This window comes from Theropithecus gelada, chromosome 5, assembly GCF_003255815.1.
Source record: "Theropithecus gelada isolate Dixy chromosome 5, Tgel_1.0, whole genome shotgun sequence".
NCBI classification, from domain to species: domain Eukaryota; kingdom Metazoa; phylum Chordata; class Mammalia; order Primates; family Cercopithecidae; genus Theropithecus; species Theropithecus gelada.
This window is the reverse complement of record NC_037672.1, coordinates 4634255-4653681: the sequence shown is the minus strand read 5'-3', so window position 1 is coordinate 4653681 and position 19427 is coordinate 4634255. Positions and strand designations below refer to the sequence as shown.

The window sequence follows — 19427 nt, the reverse complement described above, 5'->3', positions numbered from 1 at the left end:
GGGGCCCACATGTAGCTGTGGGTTCCTTTCTCATGACCTGGAGAAGCTGCAGCTCGCCCTGTGCTCTGCCTCAGAGGTGGGAGGCCACACTGCCCTCAGCGGGTGGCAGAATTCAGAGCCTTAGGTTGCAGGGGCCTCAACTGAGGTCCCTGAAGGGTCTGCTCCTTCCTGAGGGGCTGATTCAGGGAGGCCCTCCCTTCTCCCCTCTATGGCTCTGTCTCTTCCCCTCACACAGGGTCTGCATGTGGACAGCCTGGTGATGTGGACGCCCCAAGGGCCCTTGGAAGTTCCCTGGGAATGGGATCCATCCCAGTACATTTGGGATGCAGGCACAAGGTCCCAGAGGAGGCCCGGGAAGCCAGTGGGGAAGGGAAGGCTGTTGTAGGTTTGCCTCAGGGAGGGGGTGGTTCCACCCTCTGCCAAAGTCCCGGGAGCAAAGGCACGTGGCTCTCCAGCTGCCCCGGAGGCCAGGGTAGTGGCTGGGAGGGGCTGTGTGCGTCTGCCGGGTGGGGGAGATCTCTTAGCTAATCTAGTGTAGTCAAGTCAGACATTTGCCTCTAAATCATATTTATTTATTTTTTTAATTCCAAAGCTTTACAGACCAATAAGGAGACAGTTTGTATTGAAAATATTTTTTACATGTGAGCTTGAGACAGAGTCTGTTTCAATCTAGGTTTTTTCCTTCCCAGTAATGCCTCCTTTCATCCCAGGTTTTCCAACAGGAAATGCGCTTGTTTGCTCACCTCTGGGAGGGGGCTTTGGCTAGGAATCCACCGAAGCCAGCAGGTGCCAGCGGGCTGCTTGAGCAGCCTGGCCTTTGTTAACCCTTTAGGAACTGTGGGCTTCAGGTTTTCAGACCATCCAAGGTGAAGGCGGCCACAGGGGCCTGGAAGCTTTCCCATCCTTCCTGCAGGGATGGTCCGTTTCCCTGCACGGAGCTGGGTACATGGGTACAACACCCCTGTCCTGTGCCGTCGGTGGCTTTACCAATTTTACATAGCAGCTTTTGAGCTCATCAGTAGCTCTGATTGACTGTTGAGGATTTCCTGGATTCCTGTACCCCATCAGGGGGCCCGATATGCTGACAAAAGTTACATTTGTAGTTGTAGTGCTGTATATACATGGGTCCAGTTAGAAGGCTTTGATTCTTTCTAAAGGGAAAGGCATCTCTGAGGGATCACTGAGCTGACATAGTCTCCTAAAACCCTGCTGTCAGGTGGGCGACAAAGCAGGACAGGAGGGTGATTTCATAGGAGAGTCGGGCCACGGGCCTGCGTGTTCTCTCTGTCCCCATAGTGCTGGAGTTCCTACGTGCTCCAGGCCCCGGGTTTGCATTGCACATAATTCTCAAGAGCTCATGGCAAGCTGTGCCAGGGACACAGAGGGCGGGGATGCGGGGACCCTGCCCCCAGTGGACCAACGACTCACTGCTGGACTCTAATCTGTCTAGGTGTTTTTGTGACTTGCAGAAATACCTCCACCTTGCCTGGGCCCGGAGCCACAGGAGACCCTGCAGAAGGTGAAGAATGTTCTGGAACAATGCAAGACCTGCCCAGGCTGCCCCCAGGAGCCAGCGTCCTGGGGTCTCTGTGCAGCATCCAGCAACGTGAGCTTGCAGGACCCCGAGGAGCCCTCCTTCTGCTTGGAAGCTGAGGACGACTGGGAGGACCCAGAGGCCCTGAGCTCACTGCTGCTGTTCCTGAACGCCCCCGGGTACAAGGCCAGCTTCCGTGGCCTGTACGACGTGGCGCTGCCATGGCTGAGCAGCGTGTTCTGCAGCTTTAGCGACGAGGAGGAGCTGACTGGGCGCCTGGCACAGGCCCGAGGGGCGGCCAAGAACGCTGGCCTCGTCATGGCCCTGGCCAGGCTCTGCTTCCTCCTGGGGCGGCTGTGCAGCAGGAGGCTCAAGCTGTCCCAGGCCCGGGTGTACTTTGAGGAAGCACTGGGGGCCCTGGAAGGCAGCTTCGGGGACCTGTTCCTGGTGGTGGCTGTGTACGCCAACCTGGCCAGCATTTACCGGAAGCAGAAGAACCGGGAGAAGTGTACACAGGTGGTGCCCAAAGCCATGGCCCTGCTCCTGGGGACGCCCGGCCACATCTGCAGCACCGAGGCAGAGGGGGAGCTCTTGCAGCTGGCGCTGCGGTGGGCGGTGGGTGGCCAGAGCCTGCAGGCCGAGGCCCGGGCCTGCTTCCTGCTGGCCAGGCACCACGTGCACCTCAAGCAGCCCGAGGAGGCCCTGCCCTTTCTAGAGCGGCTGCTGCTTTTGCACAGGGACTCAGGAGCCCCAGAGGCTGCGTGGCTTTCAGACTGCTCCCTACTCCTGGCTGACATCTACAGCCACAAGTGCCTGCCCCACCTGGTGCTGAGCTGTGTCAAGGTGGCCTCATTGAGGACACAGGACTCGCTGGCCGGCTCGCTGAGGAGTGTGAACCTGGTGCTCCAGAACGCCCTCCAGCCCCACGGCCTCCCCACCCAGACTTCCCACTACCTCAGGCGAGCGCTGGCCTCCCTAACCCCGGGCGCAGGCCAGGCGCTGCGCAGCCTTCTCCACGCCAGCCTGGCCCAGCTGTATAGCCACCATGGCTACCACGGCCCGGCCATCACCTTCATGACGCAGGCGGTGGAAGCCAGTGCTGTTGCCGGAGTCCGTGCCATCGTGGACCGCCTGTTGGCCCTGGCCTGGCTGCACGTGCTTCATGGACAGAGCCCAGTGGCCCTGGACATCCTGCAGTCTGTCCAGGATGCAGTGGTGGCCAGCGAGGACCAGGAGGGCGTGATTGCCAACATGGTGGCCGTGGCTCTGAAGAGGACGGGCCGGACGAGGCAGGCAGCCGAGGGCTACTACCGCGCCCTACGGGTGGCTCGGGACCTGGGCCAGCAGAGGAACCAGGCAGTGGTGCTGGCCAACTTCGGGGCCCTGTGCCTGCATGCGGGTGCCAGCAGGCTGGCCCAGCACTACCTCCTGGAGGCCGTGCGGCTGTTCTCGAGGCTGCCCTGTCGGGAGTGTGGCCGGGACTTCACCCACGTGCTCCTGCAGCTGGGCCACCTCTGCACCCGCCAGGGCCCGGCCCAGCAGGGCAAGGGCTACTATGAGTGGGCCCTTCTGGTCGCCATGGAGATGGGCCACGTGGAGAGTGAGTGCCCCGGTTCCTCCTGTGCGCCTTCTGGGGCCACTCGGGTCAGGGCACACCTGGGGTTTGTGATTCAGAAACAAGTGGTGGTTTTTCCACCATCGAAAGTGCTGAGTCGTGGCCAACAGCAGATGTTGGCAAGAGCCCTGGAAACAGGCGGTTTCCACGCAGGGCCAGGCCCTCTGTGCCCTACTGGGGCAGCCAGCTCTTCCCGGTTTGCCCAGGGACCATCCTGCCTTGAGCACTGAAAGTCCTGCATGCTGGGAATCCCTAGACATAACCCTGGGATCAAGGCAGGCTCTGCTGCGCTCGGACTTGGGGCCCCTGCACGAGCCAGGCCCTGAACGCCAGTTCTTGTGTCCCTGTTATCTGCTTGGTATCTCGGCAGCCTGTGCACCTGTCATCCCACTTCACAGAGGACACAGGACGGGCACTTGCCCAAAGCCGCAGAGCAGTTCATGCAAAAGCAGCTCGTTGTGCAGAGTGTGCCAGGCCCCACCCACAAATGGGGCTTGTGGGGTCCTCGGGTGGCAGGGGCTGAGCGTGGGAATGTGAGCTTCAGGCCAGAGAAGCCACAAAAGGGTGAGTGGCGTGATGGCAGGGCAGCACTTGGCCCCGGGTTAGGGAAGCCTCTTTAGTCTGGGACCAGAGGGTTGAGAGGATTTAGTCAAGTAATAGGTGGTGGGTGAGGGGCTGGTGGTGGTGGAGGGGCTGGTGGTGTAGCCTGTGTGAAGGCCCAGGGGTGAGCAAGTGGGGGTGAGTGAGCGGGGAGGAGTGGGGTGTGAGTGGTGGTGAGTGAGTGGGGGTGTGATGGGGGTGAGTGAGCGGGAGTGAGCGGAGATGAGTGGGGTGTGAGCGGGGGGGAGTGAGCAGGGCTTATGCAGGGAGGTGCAGAGTTGGGACTGGGTGGGTTGGGTGCTGGATGGTGAGAAGCTCTTCTGGAGAGCTAAGCAGGGCCTGGGGCCTCAGGCTGTGCTTGGCCTTTTCCCCAAGAGCACTGGGGAGCCATGGAGTGCTATAGAACAGTCACTGCAGACTGAGCAGTGAACGGACAGTAGGTGGGCAGGGCTGTCCGAAATCTAGGCCGCAGAGGATAGATGAGGAAGTTGAGTCCAGGGAAATGGTCAAGACAAGGGATACTGTTGTGGGTCCCCTCTGCCTTGCAGCGCTTTGTCCATCCTCCCAGGATGGATGTCATGGCGTAGTGAGACCACTCAGAGGTGCCTCCTGTGACCTGGACCAGAGCCCCAGGGGCTGTGGCCAAATCTGCCCATTTCCCAGCACAGGCCTGGCACCACTCCTGGCCCTAGGAGGGATAAGATTTTGGAAAGGACCATGTGAAGGGGCCCTGGTCCCACACATCTGCCCAAGGAGGGGTAGGGGGTTCAGACCCAGGCTTCTGGCATTCTGACTGGAAGGAGACCCTCCAGGAACCCAGCGCCCCAGCCCCCACTGCAGCCTCCGGTGGCTCCTGGCACAATAGTCTGTGGCACCTCCTCCTACGAGGCCCTCCGTGGGGTGCTGGGAGATTCAGACTTGGAAATGCAGGCCAGGGAACGGGGATCATGCTTCCCTGTCTCCCCACCCTGTGCTGAACAGTCGAGGAGACTGAGGGCGGGGCTGGTACCCCACATGCTTACTTGGGGTCATTTTTGAGTCACTTTCGGTAGTTTGTGTCCTTCTAGGAGTATGGCTGTTGTGTCTAGATGGTCTGATTTGTTGGTGTACAGTTGTTCGTGGTGTTTTCATGGAATCTTTTTATTTCTGTCAGGTTGGCAATAAGGTTTCCTCTTTCATTTCTGATTTTAGAAACTTGAGTTTTTAATTTTTTATTTATTTATTTATATTAGAGATGAAGTCTCATCATGTTCTGCCAGGCTGGTCTTGAATGCTGGCCTCAGCAATCCTTCCAGCTCGGCCTCACAAAGTGCTGGGATGACAGGCGTGAGCCATGGTGCTCAGTCTCTGATTTTAGTCATTTGTGTCCCGTCTTCCTTTTCTTGGTCAGTCTGGTGAAAGATTTGTCAATTTTGTTATTATTTTCAAAAATCCCACTTTTGGTTCTGCTGATTATCTCTTTTGTTTTTCCATTCTCTGTATTTTTACTTCCCATTTCCACTCTCACGTTTATTATTTTCTTCCTTTTGTTCGCTTTGGGTTTCGTTCATTCTTTTTCTAGTTTCTCAACGTGGAAGGTTAGGTTTTTGATTTGAGATTTTTCTTCTTTCTTTGAATGTAGACATTTACAGTTATAAATTTCCCTTTCAGCACTGCCTTAGCTGCATCTTGGAATTTTTGATATGCTGTTTTTTGTTTTTTTTTTTTTTTAAGACAAAGTTTTGCTCTATTGCCCAGTCTGGGGTGCAGTGGTGCAATCTTGGCTCACTGCAACTCCTACCCAGGTTCAAGCCATTCTCATGCCCCAGCCTCCTGAGTAGCTGGGATTACAGAGATGCACCACCACACACGGCTAATTTTTGTATTTTTTATAGAGACGGGGTTTCACCATGTTTCCCAGGCTGGTCTCAAACTCCTGGACTCAAGCGATCCTCCCGCCTCGGCCTCCTACAATGCTGGGATGACAGGCGTGAGCCACTGCGCTGGCCCGAGCTGTGCATTTGTTTGCATTCTTCTCAAATTAGTTTTCAGTTTCCCTGATGGTCTCTTCTTTGACTCACTGTTGTTTAGGAATGTGTAATTTCCACATATTTTTGAATTTCCCACATTTGCTTCACTGTTGATTTCTAGTTTCGTGCCAGTACAGCTGAAGAACACCTCTGCTTTGGTCTCAGTCCTTCTCCATTCACTGAGGCTCGTTTTGTGGCCTGGCATGTGGTCTGTCATGGGGAATGTCCCGTGGGCGCTCGAGAGGACTGTGTATTCAGCTGTTGTTGGGTGACGTGTGTGACAGATGTCCATTCGGCGTACCTGGTTTCCAGTGTTAATCTACAGAATGTTTCTGACACTAGAAAATCAGAAGCTTTCCACCATTCCCAGCGCCCTGGCTTTGGGAGAGGCCAGTGAGCCTGTGGCTTGGGAGCCTGGTTGCGTGAGAGAAGCATGTGTGGGAACGCCAGGGGCCGGCTTTGAACCCCATTCCCCCAACATGATGCCGGGTGTGGCAGACATGACGCTTGGCTTTGCTCTCTCAGGGTTCCATCTGCGACAGGGGCTACTTGTGCCCCTGGCCTCACAGCTCAGGCTGAAGGCGGCCCTGGTCCTGGCCAGAGGGGCTTTGTGAAGCAGAAATAGATGACCTGGTGCAGGGGCCGAGCCTGGCCAGGACCTCGGCCCTGGGGGTTGTAAAGAAGGCTGGGCTCTACCATGAGCATCTGCACCAAGCTGTGCCCATGTCACAGTGTGCTCGGCAGCTGCCCTTGCACGGGTGCATGGTCTGCGCTCAGGCTCCCTGCCTATGGGGCCCAGGCTCACAGAGGTGTGAAAGAGGCAAGCACGGCGCAGGGGCCTCCGAGCCCAGCCAGCCTTGCTTCAATGCTGGGAGGCTGACGTCTTCCTTTTTGTCTTCTGCCCAGGCCAGCTGCGGGCCGTCCAGCGGCTGTGCTACTTCTACAGCGCTGTCATGCCCAGCGAGGCCCAGTGTGTCATCTACCACGAGCTCCAGCTCTCCCTGGCCCGCAAGGTGGCCGACAAGGTGCTGGAGGGGCAGCTCCTGGAGACCATCAGTCAGCTCTACCTGTCCCTGGGCACCGAGCGGTGAGGGCTGGCTTTGCAGTGGGGGGGTGGGGAGGGGGGCAAAGGGGGTGGGGGGGACAAGGGAGGGAGGGGGGCACAGGGAAGCTGGACCAGGGCCCCAGCAGCCCCTCTCTCTGGGATCATTTGGTTCCTTGGCATCAGATGCTTTGAGCTGGTGGGCCTGGGGTCGTCCCAGGGCTGCTGATGGCCCGTGAGTCCCAGCTTGAGCCTCCCTTGTTGGGTGACACGTCTTCCCATCCCTGCCTGCACACCTCCCCAAAGGTCATCTCAACCCCAGCAGAGGCAGTACGTGCATTCTGGGCTGTTCTTCCTACTATGGTGGCTTTTGTCATCTGACCTCTGCCTGCCCGAGTTTTCACTCCTGGCCTTCACCTGTCCCCTTAAATGTGACCACAGCAGCCACCTGTGGCTTCTCTCCCACAGAAGACAGCCAGTTGTGTCACCTGCTTCCCTGGGGCAGGGTTTCAAGGTCTCACGTCCCATATGTGGCCCACTCGGCTTCCCTGGAGCATCCTGACCTGGTGGGGTAACCATGGCCCTGGCCACCACACCCATAGAGCCCGGTGACATTGCTGCAGTCACACCCCCTCGAGTGTCGGACTTACTGAGAGAGCAGGGAAGGAGCCAGATTCCACGGGGACCCGGGAGACTGGCTCCAGTCTTGGCCTCAGGTTCACAGAAGGAAAATGGGCCAGTGTGCTAGAGCCATGCTTCTCAAAGTGTGGTCCCTGGACCAGCAGAGCAGCATCCATGTCACCTAGGAGCTTGTGCCGAGTGGGAGTTCTAGGGCCTGCCCCAGGCCTGTGGAGCCGGAAGCTCTGGGGGCAGGGCCAGCAAGCTATACGGACAGGCCTCCGGGTGACTGTGATGCCTGCACACCTTGAGAACCATCGGCCCAGATAGCCTCTGAACACTAACGGCTCCTGGTGTGTCTGGAGAAGACACAGGCCATGTCTGGGAGGCAGGGGAGATGGACTAGCACACTCCTCCTGCCACAGGGCAGCATGACGCTCGATTCCCTCAGAAGGATGTCCTTCATCTTTTCCACACCGTGTGTGTTCACCCTGGCCCTCCCAGCAGCCTGGGAAGGGCAGAACACTGCACACACAAGACAGTCGTTCCCAGTCCCCACATTCCAGATTCATCTGTCACCAGACCCAGGAGGAGGCAGACTGGTTCCAGGAGGATGAGAGCCCTTGTTCTGACACCTGTGTCTGATTCCAGGGCCTACAAATCTGCTCTGGACTACACCAAACGAAGTCTGGGGATTTTCATTGACCTCCAGAAGAAAGAGAAGGAGGCGCATGCCTGGCTGCAAGCAGGGAAGATCTATTACATCCTGCGGCAGAGCGAGCTGGTGGACCTGTACATCCAGGTGAGTGGCAAGGGATGCAGGAGGGCCCCTGTGCTGTTCACTCTCTGTCCATCCATCCATCCATTCATCCTTCCATCATCTATTTACCTGTTCATCCTTCCATCCATCCATCTGCCCATTCATCCATCTATTCACTCGTCTATCCATCCATTCAACTGTCTATCCACCCATCCATTCATCCTTCCATCACCTATCTGTTTACCTGTTCATCCTTCCATCCATCCATCCATCATCCATCCATCCATCCATCCATTCATTCTCCCATCATCTACCCATTCACCTGTGGGTCCTTCCATCCATCTCTCCATCACCCATCCGTCCATCCATCCATCCATCCATCCTTCCATCGTCCATCCACTCACCTGTTCGTCTTTCCATCCATCCATCCATCCATCATCCTTCCATACATCATTCATCCCTCCATCCATCCATCCATCATCCATCCATCTTTTTATCATCCATCCAGTCACCTGTCCATCCATCCATTCACCTGTTCGTCCATCCATTCACCTGTTCGTCCGTCCACCCATCCAACAGTTCTTCCTTCTATCCATCCATCCATCATCCATCCATCCATCCATCCATCCATCATTCATCTATTCATCTGTTCGTCCATCCATCCACCTGTTCGTCCATCCATCAATCCATCCTTCCATTCATCTTTCCATTATCCATCCATTCAACTGTTCATCCTTTATCCATCCAGCCATCTTCCATCAATCCGTCATCTATTCACCTGTCCATTCATCCATCCATTCGTCCATCATCCATCCATTCGTCCATCATCCATCCTTTTATCATCCATCCATTCACCCGTCCATCCATCCATTCACCTGTTCATCTATCCCTCCATCCATTCTTCCATCCATCCTTCCATCATCCATCCATTCACCTGTTCATTATTCCATCCTTCCATCATCCATCCATTCATCATCCATCCATCCTTCCATCATCCATCCACTCGCTTGCTCATCCTTCCATCCATCCATCATCTATCCATCCTTCTATCATCCATCCATTCACCTGTTCCTCCTTCCATCCATCCATCCATCCATCCATCCATCATTCATCCATTCTTATTCATCCATTCACCCACCATCCATCCATCTGTTCGTCTGTCCATCCATCCATCCATCCTTCCATCATCCATCCATTTACCTGTTCATCCTTCCATCCATTTATCCATCCATCCATATATCCATCCATCCATATATCCATCCATCCATCCTTCCATCATCCATCCATTCACCTCCTGTTCATCCTTCCATCCATCCATCATTCATCCATCTATCTACTCATTCATCAATCCATCCATCCTTCCATCATCCATCCATTCACCTGTTCATCCTTCCATCCATCCATCATTCATCCATCCATGCATTTATCCATTCATCCATATATCCATCCATCATCCATCCATCCTTCCATCATCCATCCATCCTTCCATCATCCATCCACTCACCTTCCATCCTTCCATCTATCCATCATTCATCCATCCATCCATCCTTCCATCCATCATCCATCCATCCATCTGTTCATCCTTCCATCCATCCATCCATCTGTCCATTCATCCATCCATCATTCATCCATCCTTTTATCATCCATCCATTCACCTGTCTATCCATCCATTCACCTGTTTGTTCATCCATCTGTCCATTCATTCTTCCATCAACCATCCATTCACCTGTTCATCCTTCCATCCATCCATCATCCATCCATTTACCATTCATCCATCTATCCATCATCCGTCCGTCCTTCCATCTTCCATCCATCCATCATTCATCCATCCATTCATCCATATATCCATCCATCCATCATCCATCCATCCTTCCATCATCCATTCACTCACCTCCTGTTCATCCTTCCATCCACCCATCATTCATCCACCTATTCATTTATCCATTCATCCATCCATCCTTCCATCATCCATCCATCCTTCCATCATCCATCCATTCATCTGTTCATCCTTGCATCCATCCATCATCCATCCATCTGTCCATTCATCCTTCCATCACTCATCCATCCTTTTATCATCCATCCATTCACCCGTCTGTCAATCCATTCACCTGTTCATCCATCTATCCATCCATTCATCCTTCCATGATCCATCCATTCACCTGTTCATCCTTCCATCCATCCATCCATTTATCCATTCATCCATCCATCCTTCCATCATCCATCCATTCACCTGTTCATCCTTCCATCATCCATTCATCCATCCATCCATCCTTCCATCCTCCATCCTTCTGTCATCCATCCTTTCACCCATCCATCCATTCACCTGTTCATCCATCCTTCATCCATCTACCCACCAATCTACCTATTAATCCATCCCTCCATTCATCTATCTGTCCATTTGTTTATCCATACATTTGTCTATCCACCCATCTATCCATCCATATGTACATACATCATCTACCCTCCACCCATCCATACATTATCTACCCACCCATACATACATACACACACACATCATTCCAACCACCCACCCACCCATCCATCCACCCATCCATCCATCCATCCACCCATCCATCCATTCATCTGTCCACCCATTCGTCTGTCCGTCCATCCATCCATCCATCCATCCAAGCATCCATCTATCCACACACCCATCCATCCATCCGTGTGTCTATACTTCTGCTCATCCATTCATCCATCCATCCACTCATTCCTGAGCCACTGCTGAGCACCTGTTGTATGCCTTTTCCCTCCCTCCAACTGGTTCCCTCATATCCTCCCCCAGTGGCCAGCATCTTCTCCCTGAGGGCAGAGGCGTGGCCCCTCACAGTGCCCAGCACCTGCTGGTATACAGCACATGCTCAAATAATGTGGCCACTCAGTTAACACACAGAAGAACTTGCTCAAAGTGATACGTGACACTTCTGCTTACAAAATGCATCTATCATAGCGGCTGTTTCCAGAGGCTTTCCCAAACACAGTGTGACCTGGAACAAATTGTGAAGCCCACGAGCCTGGTGAAGCTTTCATTATTGAGCACCTGCTGTATACCTCCTTGAGCTGAGGAGAGGGATCAAGAGCTCATGGCCAAGAGGGGACCAGGCCCACCCACAAACACTATTGATGTGCAGCCCTGAGCTGTGGCAGGGATGTGGCAACGCAGAAAGGAGCCAGGGGATGGGCTCCCAGCAATCTGGGGACCACGGAGACTGGTTTGAGTGCAGGGGGAGTGGGCTAGGGCTAGCCCTGGTGGTAGGATTCACAGGTGTAAGGCTTCTGGGCTGCAGCTGCTCAGTCACCTCCTGGCACTCAGGTGCATCAGTTCATTGTCCTCATGCCAGTGGTGGGGGCAGCCCTAATGCACAGGATCTGAAACATGCTCAGGTGTACCTGCAGTGTGTGAGAGGAAGGAGGCTGGTGAGGGTGGGTGTGCCCACCTCGCCAGGTGTGGGTCTTGAGGGAACTTCTGCCTCCTTTCAGGTGGCACAGAATGTGGCCCTGTACACAGGCGACCCCAACCTGGGGCTGGAGCTGTTTGAGGCAGCTGGAGACATCTTCTTCAATGGGGCCTGGGAGCGGGAGAAAGCCGTGTCCTTCTACCGGGTGAGCTGGCCTGTGGGCTGATGTGGGTGGGCCTCAGGGGGGCACCTGGAGGGCTGAGGCACAGGTGTGGCAGGGCAGAGGCCTCCCACCTGGAGGCAGGGCCACCCATGCCCATGCTTAGTTTCCCAGTGGTCTCACCGGGAATGATATTGACCGTGCCTCCTGCCCGGGACAAACGCTTGGGGCCTGGACATGGCAATGGCTCTACCCTTGCCTGGTGGTCTCACCGGGAATGATATTGACCGTGCCCCCTGCCCGGGACAAACGCTCGGGGCCTGGACATGACAGTGGCTCTACCCTTGTACCTGATGATCTCAAGCAACCATGAGTGGGAAGTCCTGTCCTTATCTTCCAGATGAGGAGACTGAGGCTCAGAGAGGCACAGGGACATGTGAAAGGACACACAGCATGTCAGTGTGAGGCCCAGGGCCAGGGCCCAGGTCTGCCTGCACCCCAAAGCGGGGACGGCTTCTCCCTTTGAGCTCACAGTGTGGCTCAGCCCTGGGCACAGATAAATGCGGTGTTTTTAGAGCAGAGAGGAGTGCTGGCTCCCCCGTCAGACCCCCGGTGCCCAGGTGGGAGAGGCTGGTCTGAGGCTGCCGGGTGTAGCTGGATGGGCTTCAGGTGACTCTTCAGCCCCCAACTTGGGTGTCTGAACCGTGCGTTATCCCAGAGCACAGAGCTGTGTCGAGGTTCAGGGGTAGCTGGGGCGTGGGAAGCTCCAAGCACATGTTCGAGCTCTGAGGAGGGTACTGGGCAAGGTGGGTGCTGCGGGAAGCCTGACCCCACCTGCCTGTGTGGTAGGACCGGGCCCTGCCCCTGGCAGTGACTACGGGCAACCGCAAGGCGGAGCTGCGGCTGTGCAACAAGCTGGTGGCACTGCTGGCCACGCTGGAGGAGCCCCAGGAGGGCTTGGAGTTTGCCCACATGGCCCTAGCACTCAGCATCACTCTGGGTAAGTCCCCTGAGCCCCTGCCCTGCCAGGACCCACACTTTGCCAGAGCCCAGCCTCCAGGTCTGCAGGGCAGGAGCTGAAACAGCTGCGAGATTTTCCTGGTCTCCTGTCCAGGCAGGCAGATCTGCCCAGCTGGCTTCCCCGTCCGGCCGTGGGGCACAGCCCAAGGACTCTCACACAGTGGAGAGCTCCCTGCCTGGCTGAGCTCTGCTTCCTCTGCCTCTTCCCGCTGCTGACCACAAGGGCCGCCCAGTGAGCCCTCTGTCTTCGAGACATGCCAGGCATCTCGTTGGTCCCTGTATATACCAGACTGAGTGGCACATTCCCTTTCTCTTGTGCCCTTCCCACCCTCATCAACCACACGGCTCTCTGGCTGATGAAATCCCAGTTCCCCTTCCAGCAGCCTGCCCCTGAAGGCCGGGCATCCCCTGGTGCTGTGCCAGGGTCGTCTGTCCTCCTCCAGAGACAGGGAGCCCTGGGCAGACTGCATGCCCCAGCGCCTTGTGGCCCGGGGTCCAGTACGCAGTAGGTGTGCAGCTGTATGGCAATGCATCGAATGCAGGCTCCACGGCACTCGCCCTGAAAAGGGGAGGACATCGGAGACAGCCTGGGTGGGTTTGCGCATCTGTGGGGGGACCTGGAGCTCAGGCACGCAGTGACTCCCCAAGGTAGGGGGCTCTGATCATGACACACCCAGGAGGAGTCGGATGTCATGTCTGTGGGTTGCCTGGAGCCCTGGTGCCCGGGAGCACCTGGACTGCATGGCTTTTGGGCTCCCCTGGTTAAAACCAGTGAACAAAGGCAGGTGGCTATGTGTAGGCACAGAGCTGGGCCATCCAAGTCCGACTTTGCCAAAGCCTCACAGAAGACGGGGGCAGGTCTTATTAGTTCTGCTTTGCAGATGGGAAAGTGAGTCTGGGAACCCGCAAGGGACTGGCCAGAGCTGCCCAGGTGACTGCAGGTGCCCGGAGGCAAGCCAGGTGTTGCCCGGGGTCTGCCTACCTGCTCCTGAGGGGCCTGTGCCCTGCCTGCCCCAGGGAGCCACGTCTTCACACCTGCCCCTTTGGCCTGCACCCCAGGGGACCGGCTGAACGAGCGCGTGGCCTACCACCGGCTGGCTGCCCTGCACCACCGACTGGGCCACGGTGAGCTGGCGGAGCACTTCTACCTCAAGGCCCTGTCGCTCTGCAACTCGCCGCTGGAGTTCGATGAGGAGACCCTCTACTACGTGAAGGTGTACCTGGTGCTCGGTGACATCATCTTCTACGACCTGAAGGTGGGTGGGGAGGGGCAGGGCTTGGGGTGTTCCCGGCCCCTTGGAGTGGGATCTCCACCCAGACCCCAGAGGCCTGGGTTCCAGCCTTCCTTAGGAATGGCCCAGTGGCCTCCCTGGAGCTCTGCACCCAGCTGGAGGAGCCGGCAAGGTTCGCACATACAACCCAGCTCCCAATCTGGCCAGGCCCCACCCTCAAGAACTCAGTCTCAGCCAGGGAGGCTGACACATGAGCGGGCAATGGTGGCCTCTGGGTAAAGAAGGGGGATTGTAGTCAGGGGGGCCCTCCTGGAGGAGGTGACACCAAAGCTGAGTCTTGACAGTCAAGTGTCAAGTTGCATTTAACAAAGAAAACAGGGTGGGGAGAAGGACATTTCTGAGAACGGCATCATCCTCATATTGAATCCACGTTGCCAGATCCAACCCAAATCCCGGCGCCTCCTCTAGGAAGCCTGCCCAGGGTGCCAGCCCGCACTGAGCAACTCCTTCCTGGAGTCCCGAGACACCTTGAATCTTCACATCACCCAGGAAGGGTGGGGTGGGGCCGGTGTCTTACCATCTGCTTCACAGACGGAAACCCCAGCTCAGGGCAGGTGCAGTGGGGCCGGGCCCCAGCCAGCCGGGCTGAGGCCTTGCTGGGTCGGGTCTGTCTCGAGGGGAGGTGCTGGGACCTGTGCTCCCTCTGCCCCCAGCCCTGCAGGGGTGGAGAGCTGGGACTGGCAGACTCGGACCTGGGGTGTCTCCACCCCTCTGCCCAGCAGGCACCCGCCCCTCCTCAGCATCGCACCAGCACCGCGTCAGTGCTCCTTAGAGGCTGAGGGGCCAGGGCGCTCCAGTCCAGGGACCGAGATCTTGGGGGCCTTAGAACAACATGAGGAGCTGGGGCAGCCCTAAAACCCCGCCCCGTATCCCCCACCGCAGGCTTGGGGCTGCCCGGGAGGCCCCTGCCCAGTGCTGGCGACACCTGGTGGTCAGAAGCAGTCCCTGTGGCCTCCCAAGTCCCAGCCAGACAGGGAGGTGCCAGGTGTCAGGCCCAGAGGGACGCTGCTCACCGCTCAGGGGCTCGCCTGGGACCCAGGGGACGGGCCTCCCAGAAGAGGCCTTTATCTCTCTTGGTCAAGCCTGCCGCCCACTCCGCCTGCCCAGGAGCAAGGAAAGGGCCAGGTAGTACCTGAGAGGCCAAAGTCCACGGTTGGGGTCGAGGGGCAGAGGCCTCCTTCACCGCCTTCCCCTGCACAGCCCTCTGGGCCTCATCGTGACTATGCTGTCAGCGCAGGCCAGCTTCCCACAGGNACTGCCTGCAGAGAGGGTGGGACTGGGGCAGGAGGCTTGGGGTGAGTGGGGTGTAGGGACAGGAAGGCTTCCAGGGGTGTCAGGGTCATCCCTACCTCCTGCAGCCGAGACCACAGCAGTGTCACAGGCTTCGGGGCTCATGGGGTGAGCCAGCATTGGCTGGACATGTGGAATGACCTGGAGACAGGAATGGCCTCTGGGAAGACAGGCTCCGAGTCCCCCTTTTGCTGAGCATGGCCTGTCCCCTTCAGGACCCGTTCGATGCAGCTGGGTACTACCAGCTGGCACTGGCAGCCGCCGTGGACCTGGGAAACAAGAAAGCACAGCTGAAGATCTACACGCGGCTGGCCACCATCTACCACAACTTCCTCCTGGACCGCGAGAAGTCGCTCTTCTTCTACCAGAAGGCCAGGACCTTCGCCACAGAGCTCAACGTCCGCAGGGTCAACCTGCCTCCTCTGCCACTCTGCGGGTGGGCCCCCTGGTTGGCCCCCAGCCACCCTCGCTGAGGACAGCATCCGAGGGAGTGGGTTTTGTGCAAGGAGGATGGTCTCCTGCCTCTCCTGGTGTCTCCCGTGGCTCATTTTCTGGGAAATGGAGGCATGAAAGCAGGGTTCAAATAGCAATAAATTTTTTTTTTTTTTTTTTTTGCAATAACATACCGAAGTCCCCAGCGCATCCTTCCCTGGTGTGCTTCTGGGGTGTGTCTAGGGGCCAGCTCCTTCCCTGGTGGCAGCCCTCTGATCTTGGGGATGAGAAGGACCCTGAGTCCAACAGACCTGGGCCAGGTCACCATGAGCCTCGGTTTCCTTGGCGGCCAGAGGGGAGATGGTGGTGGAACTCCCTGGGCAGCTCCCTGCTCAGAGCTTTTGCTGTAGCTCTTGTGCCACCCTTGCCTTTAATCTTCAGGCCACTGTGCCCGGATGTGGGGGCTGCTAGTGCCCCTGTTCGCCATTGAAGAAGTAGAGGCACAGAGAGGTTAGGTGTCTGGCCCACCGTCACACAGCAGGTAGGGGCAGAGACGCAGAGCCCAGTACACTGACCACCACACCACCCTGCCAGCCTGCTGCCAGGAAGGTGTCCCCATTAGGACCCAAGGTCAGCTCCTGGACCTCTCTTGTGGTGTCAGGAGAGCCACAGGCCAGTGAGGGTGGCCCCGAGGATCCCTCACTCAGTGTCCTCTGCTCTCAGACTTGGCTGGGCCGAGCCTGGCCAGTCCCACCTCTGGCCACTGGTCAGCCCTCTGGGAAGTGAGATGCAGGGATGTACACAGACCGCCTGTGTCGACGCTGCTGCCCAGTGTTGAAAGTCTTATCTGGGCTGCCCCCCAGCCGTCCCCACATACCCCTCCCCTTCCGGCCCCCGGCCCTCATCCCAGTCCCAGGAGTCCCAGGTTTTCCTTCTTGGAATCTCTTGGCCCCAGGGAACACGGCTCACACGGTCTCTTTGCCAGTTTACGGCAAGGAAACCGAGGTTCAGAGACTGTGGGTGTCCCATGTGATTCTCACATACACTGCACTCTCCCAGGCCCCTCTTTTAAACACTTTAAATGAGGTGACATTCACCTCGCATGCAATTACCTATTTCAACGCGAATCATGTGGTGGCATTTGTGCATTCACAGTCCTGTGCAACCACTCACGCCATCTAGTTTCAAAATGTTTTCATCTCCCCAGAAGAAACCTCCCATCCTCACTAAGCCGTTACCCCTCCTTGGTATCCCCCCAGCCCCTCGTTTGATGGAAGGGGAAACTGAGGCCCAGAGGACACTTGCCAGTGGGCGGAGCTCTGAGAAGGAATCAGGCACCCATCTGCTGCTTCAGTCCTGGGTTGGTTTTCCACCCAGCAGAGGTGACAGAGCCGGGAGGTTCTGGGAGCGCCACAGGGGAGCCCCACGCTTGCAGCCAGAGCCCTGCCCCGAGCCTCCCCACCAGTGGGCAGCAGAGAGCTTTCCAGCACCGGCGGCGGGGCTGGCGGGAAGCAGCGGGTCAGAGCTGCTGACAAACCTCAGGTGGACCCCAGATCGCTGTCTCTATGGGTTGGGGTTGGGCTTGGGAATTGGAGGCTGCATGATTGGAAACATGAAGACGGCTCGGCCTGGCTGGAGCAGCGGGAAGCACCGTCACGTTTGCTGAGGACACGGACCTCCTGCCCGCTGGGTCGGGCCTGCAGCCATTCTTCTCGGGGTGGGGGCCGCAGGTCTGGGTTGCTCTTGGCCCCGACCTGCCTCAGAGTCTGGGGGGCTTTGAAACTGTGCCTTCCCATCTCCACCCACCCTGGCTGGTGCCATGAGGGGCCTGGATCCTGGGATCCTGTTCCTCTTGAGCAGCAGAGACTGGGGGACCAGAGGAGATGATGGGTCTTCAAGCCCCACATTCAAACCCCAGCCCACCATGCACAGTCTGGGGGTTCGGGGTGACGGAGTTGATGTCTCTGAGCCCCAGTTTGGTCACCACTAACATGAGGCCGACATACTGGGGCAGAGTGCCAGCCCCAGGGCTAACAGAGGCCTGTTTCCTACTGACAATACTTCTTACTCCTAGGAACAGCTCCAACAACCACACACTAGGGAACGCTCAACCCAGGCCAGCTTGTCAGAGGCACGTGAACCACAGCGACTCCATCTTGAATGGGGGCTGGGTAAAGGGAGGCTGAGACCTGCTGGGCCGCGTTCCCAGGGTGCTAGGCATTCTTAGTCACAGGATGAGATAGGAGGTCGGCGCAAGATACAGGTCGTAAAGACCTTGCCGCTAAAGCAGATTGCAGTAAAGAAGCCGGCCAAAGCCCACCAAACCCAAGATGGCCATGAGAGTGACCTCTGATTGTCCTCATGGCTCATTATGTGCTAATTATAATGCATTAGCTGCTAAAAGACACTCCCACCAGCGCCACGACAGTTTACAGATGCCGTGGCAGCATCTGGAGGTTCCCTACATGGTCTCAGAAGGGAGGGCAGAAACGCTCAGTTCTGGGAATTGCCCACCCCTTTCCTGAAACACTCATGAACAGTCCAACGCTTGTTTAGCATATGATCAAGAAATAACCATGAAAATGGGCAACCAGCAGCCTTTGGGGCACTCTACCGCCTCCAGGGTTCAAGCGATTCTCCTGCCTCAGCCTTCCTCGTAGCTGGGATTACAGGCACCTGCCACCACGCCCAGCTAATTTTTTGTATTTTAGTGGAGACAGGGTTTTCCCATGTTGGACCAGGCTGGTCTCGAACTTCTCACCTCAGGTGATCCACCTGCCTCGGCATCCCAAAATTATGGGATTACAGGAGTGAGCCACTGCGCCCGGCCAGAGCAAGCATTCTGATATTCCTTTTCTTTCCTAATAAACTTGATTTCACTTTATGGACTCGCCCCGAATTCTTTCTTCTGTGAGATCCAAGAAACCTTTCTTGGGGTCTGGATCGGGACCCCTTTCCAGTAACAAACTTGCTTAACCTCTCAGACCCTTCATCTCTTCATCTGTACCCAAGACAAAGCCTCCCCCGAGGTTCCAACAGTGTGGAGAGAACGCATGGGAAACGACGGGCACAGAGTTGGTGTGGAGAACCAATGTCACAGGCTGGGTGTCAAGCCACTGTCACACTGGAAGTAATATGCTCTCCCCCACAAGTTACGAGGAACAATATCACAGGGGGGTGTGCACCTTCTCCGGCTGTGGGAGTAGCATCGTCATTTCTTCCTTTAGATGACAGGAACAATATCACAGGGTGGGGGTACACCCCGTGTGTTTTTGGAAGCAATGTCATTCTCTCTTTTTCTAGGTTTTACGATTTGTATCACAGGCGGGGTGTACACCCCTTCTTATATTGGATGGAATCTCAACCTCTTTGAACCTGTATCTTTAGAACAATATCCCATGGGGGTTATACATCTCTTCAATATTGGTAGTAATACCATCTTCTCCTTTCTTGGATATAAGAAGCAATATCACAGGAGGGGTGTACACCCCTTGCAATATTGGTAGTAATATCTCCTCTCCCCTGTGGTTATTAAGGACAAAATCCCAGGGTGGCTGTGCGGTTCCTACTTTATTGGGAGTAATATCATCCACTCACCCCCTGGATAAGAGGAACCATGTCACTGAAGAGGTGTCCACCCCCTTCGATATTGTCGGC

General features: G+C 56.5%; 1 protein-coding gene across 1 annotated transcript in view; it reads left to right on the top strand.

The window, feature by feature from the left end:
- Nucleotides 1-15946, top strand: part of SH3TC1 (SH3 domain and tetratricopeptide repeats 1) — a 45453-nt gene extending 29507 nt beyond the window's left edge. Inside the window, exons 11-18 of the mRNA XM_025386336.1 lie at nucleotides 314-336; nucleotides 1470-3134; nucleotides 6665-6845; nucleotides 8070-8220; nucleotides 11659-11781; nucleotides 12586-12736; nucleotides 13816-14012; nucleotides 15554-15946. Of these exons, the coding sequence (XP_025242121.1) occupies nucleotides 314-336; nucleotides 1470-3134; nucleotides 6665-6845; nucleotides 8070-8220; nucleotides 11659-11781; nucleotides 12586-12736; nucleotides 13816-14012; nucleotides 15554-15811 (2749 nt within the window). The 3' untranslated portion in view covers nucleotides 15812-15946. The remainder of the gene's footprint in view (nucleotides 1-313; nucleotides 337-1469; nucleotides 3135-6664; nucleotides 6846-8069; nucleotides 8221-11658; nucleotides 11782-12585; nucleotides 12737-13815; nucleotides 14013-15553) is intronic.
- The last annotated feature ends 3481 nt before the right edge of the window (nucleotides 15947-19427 follow it).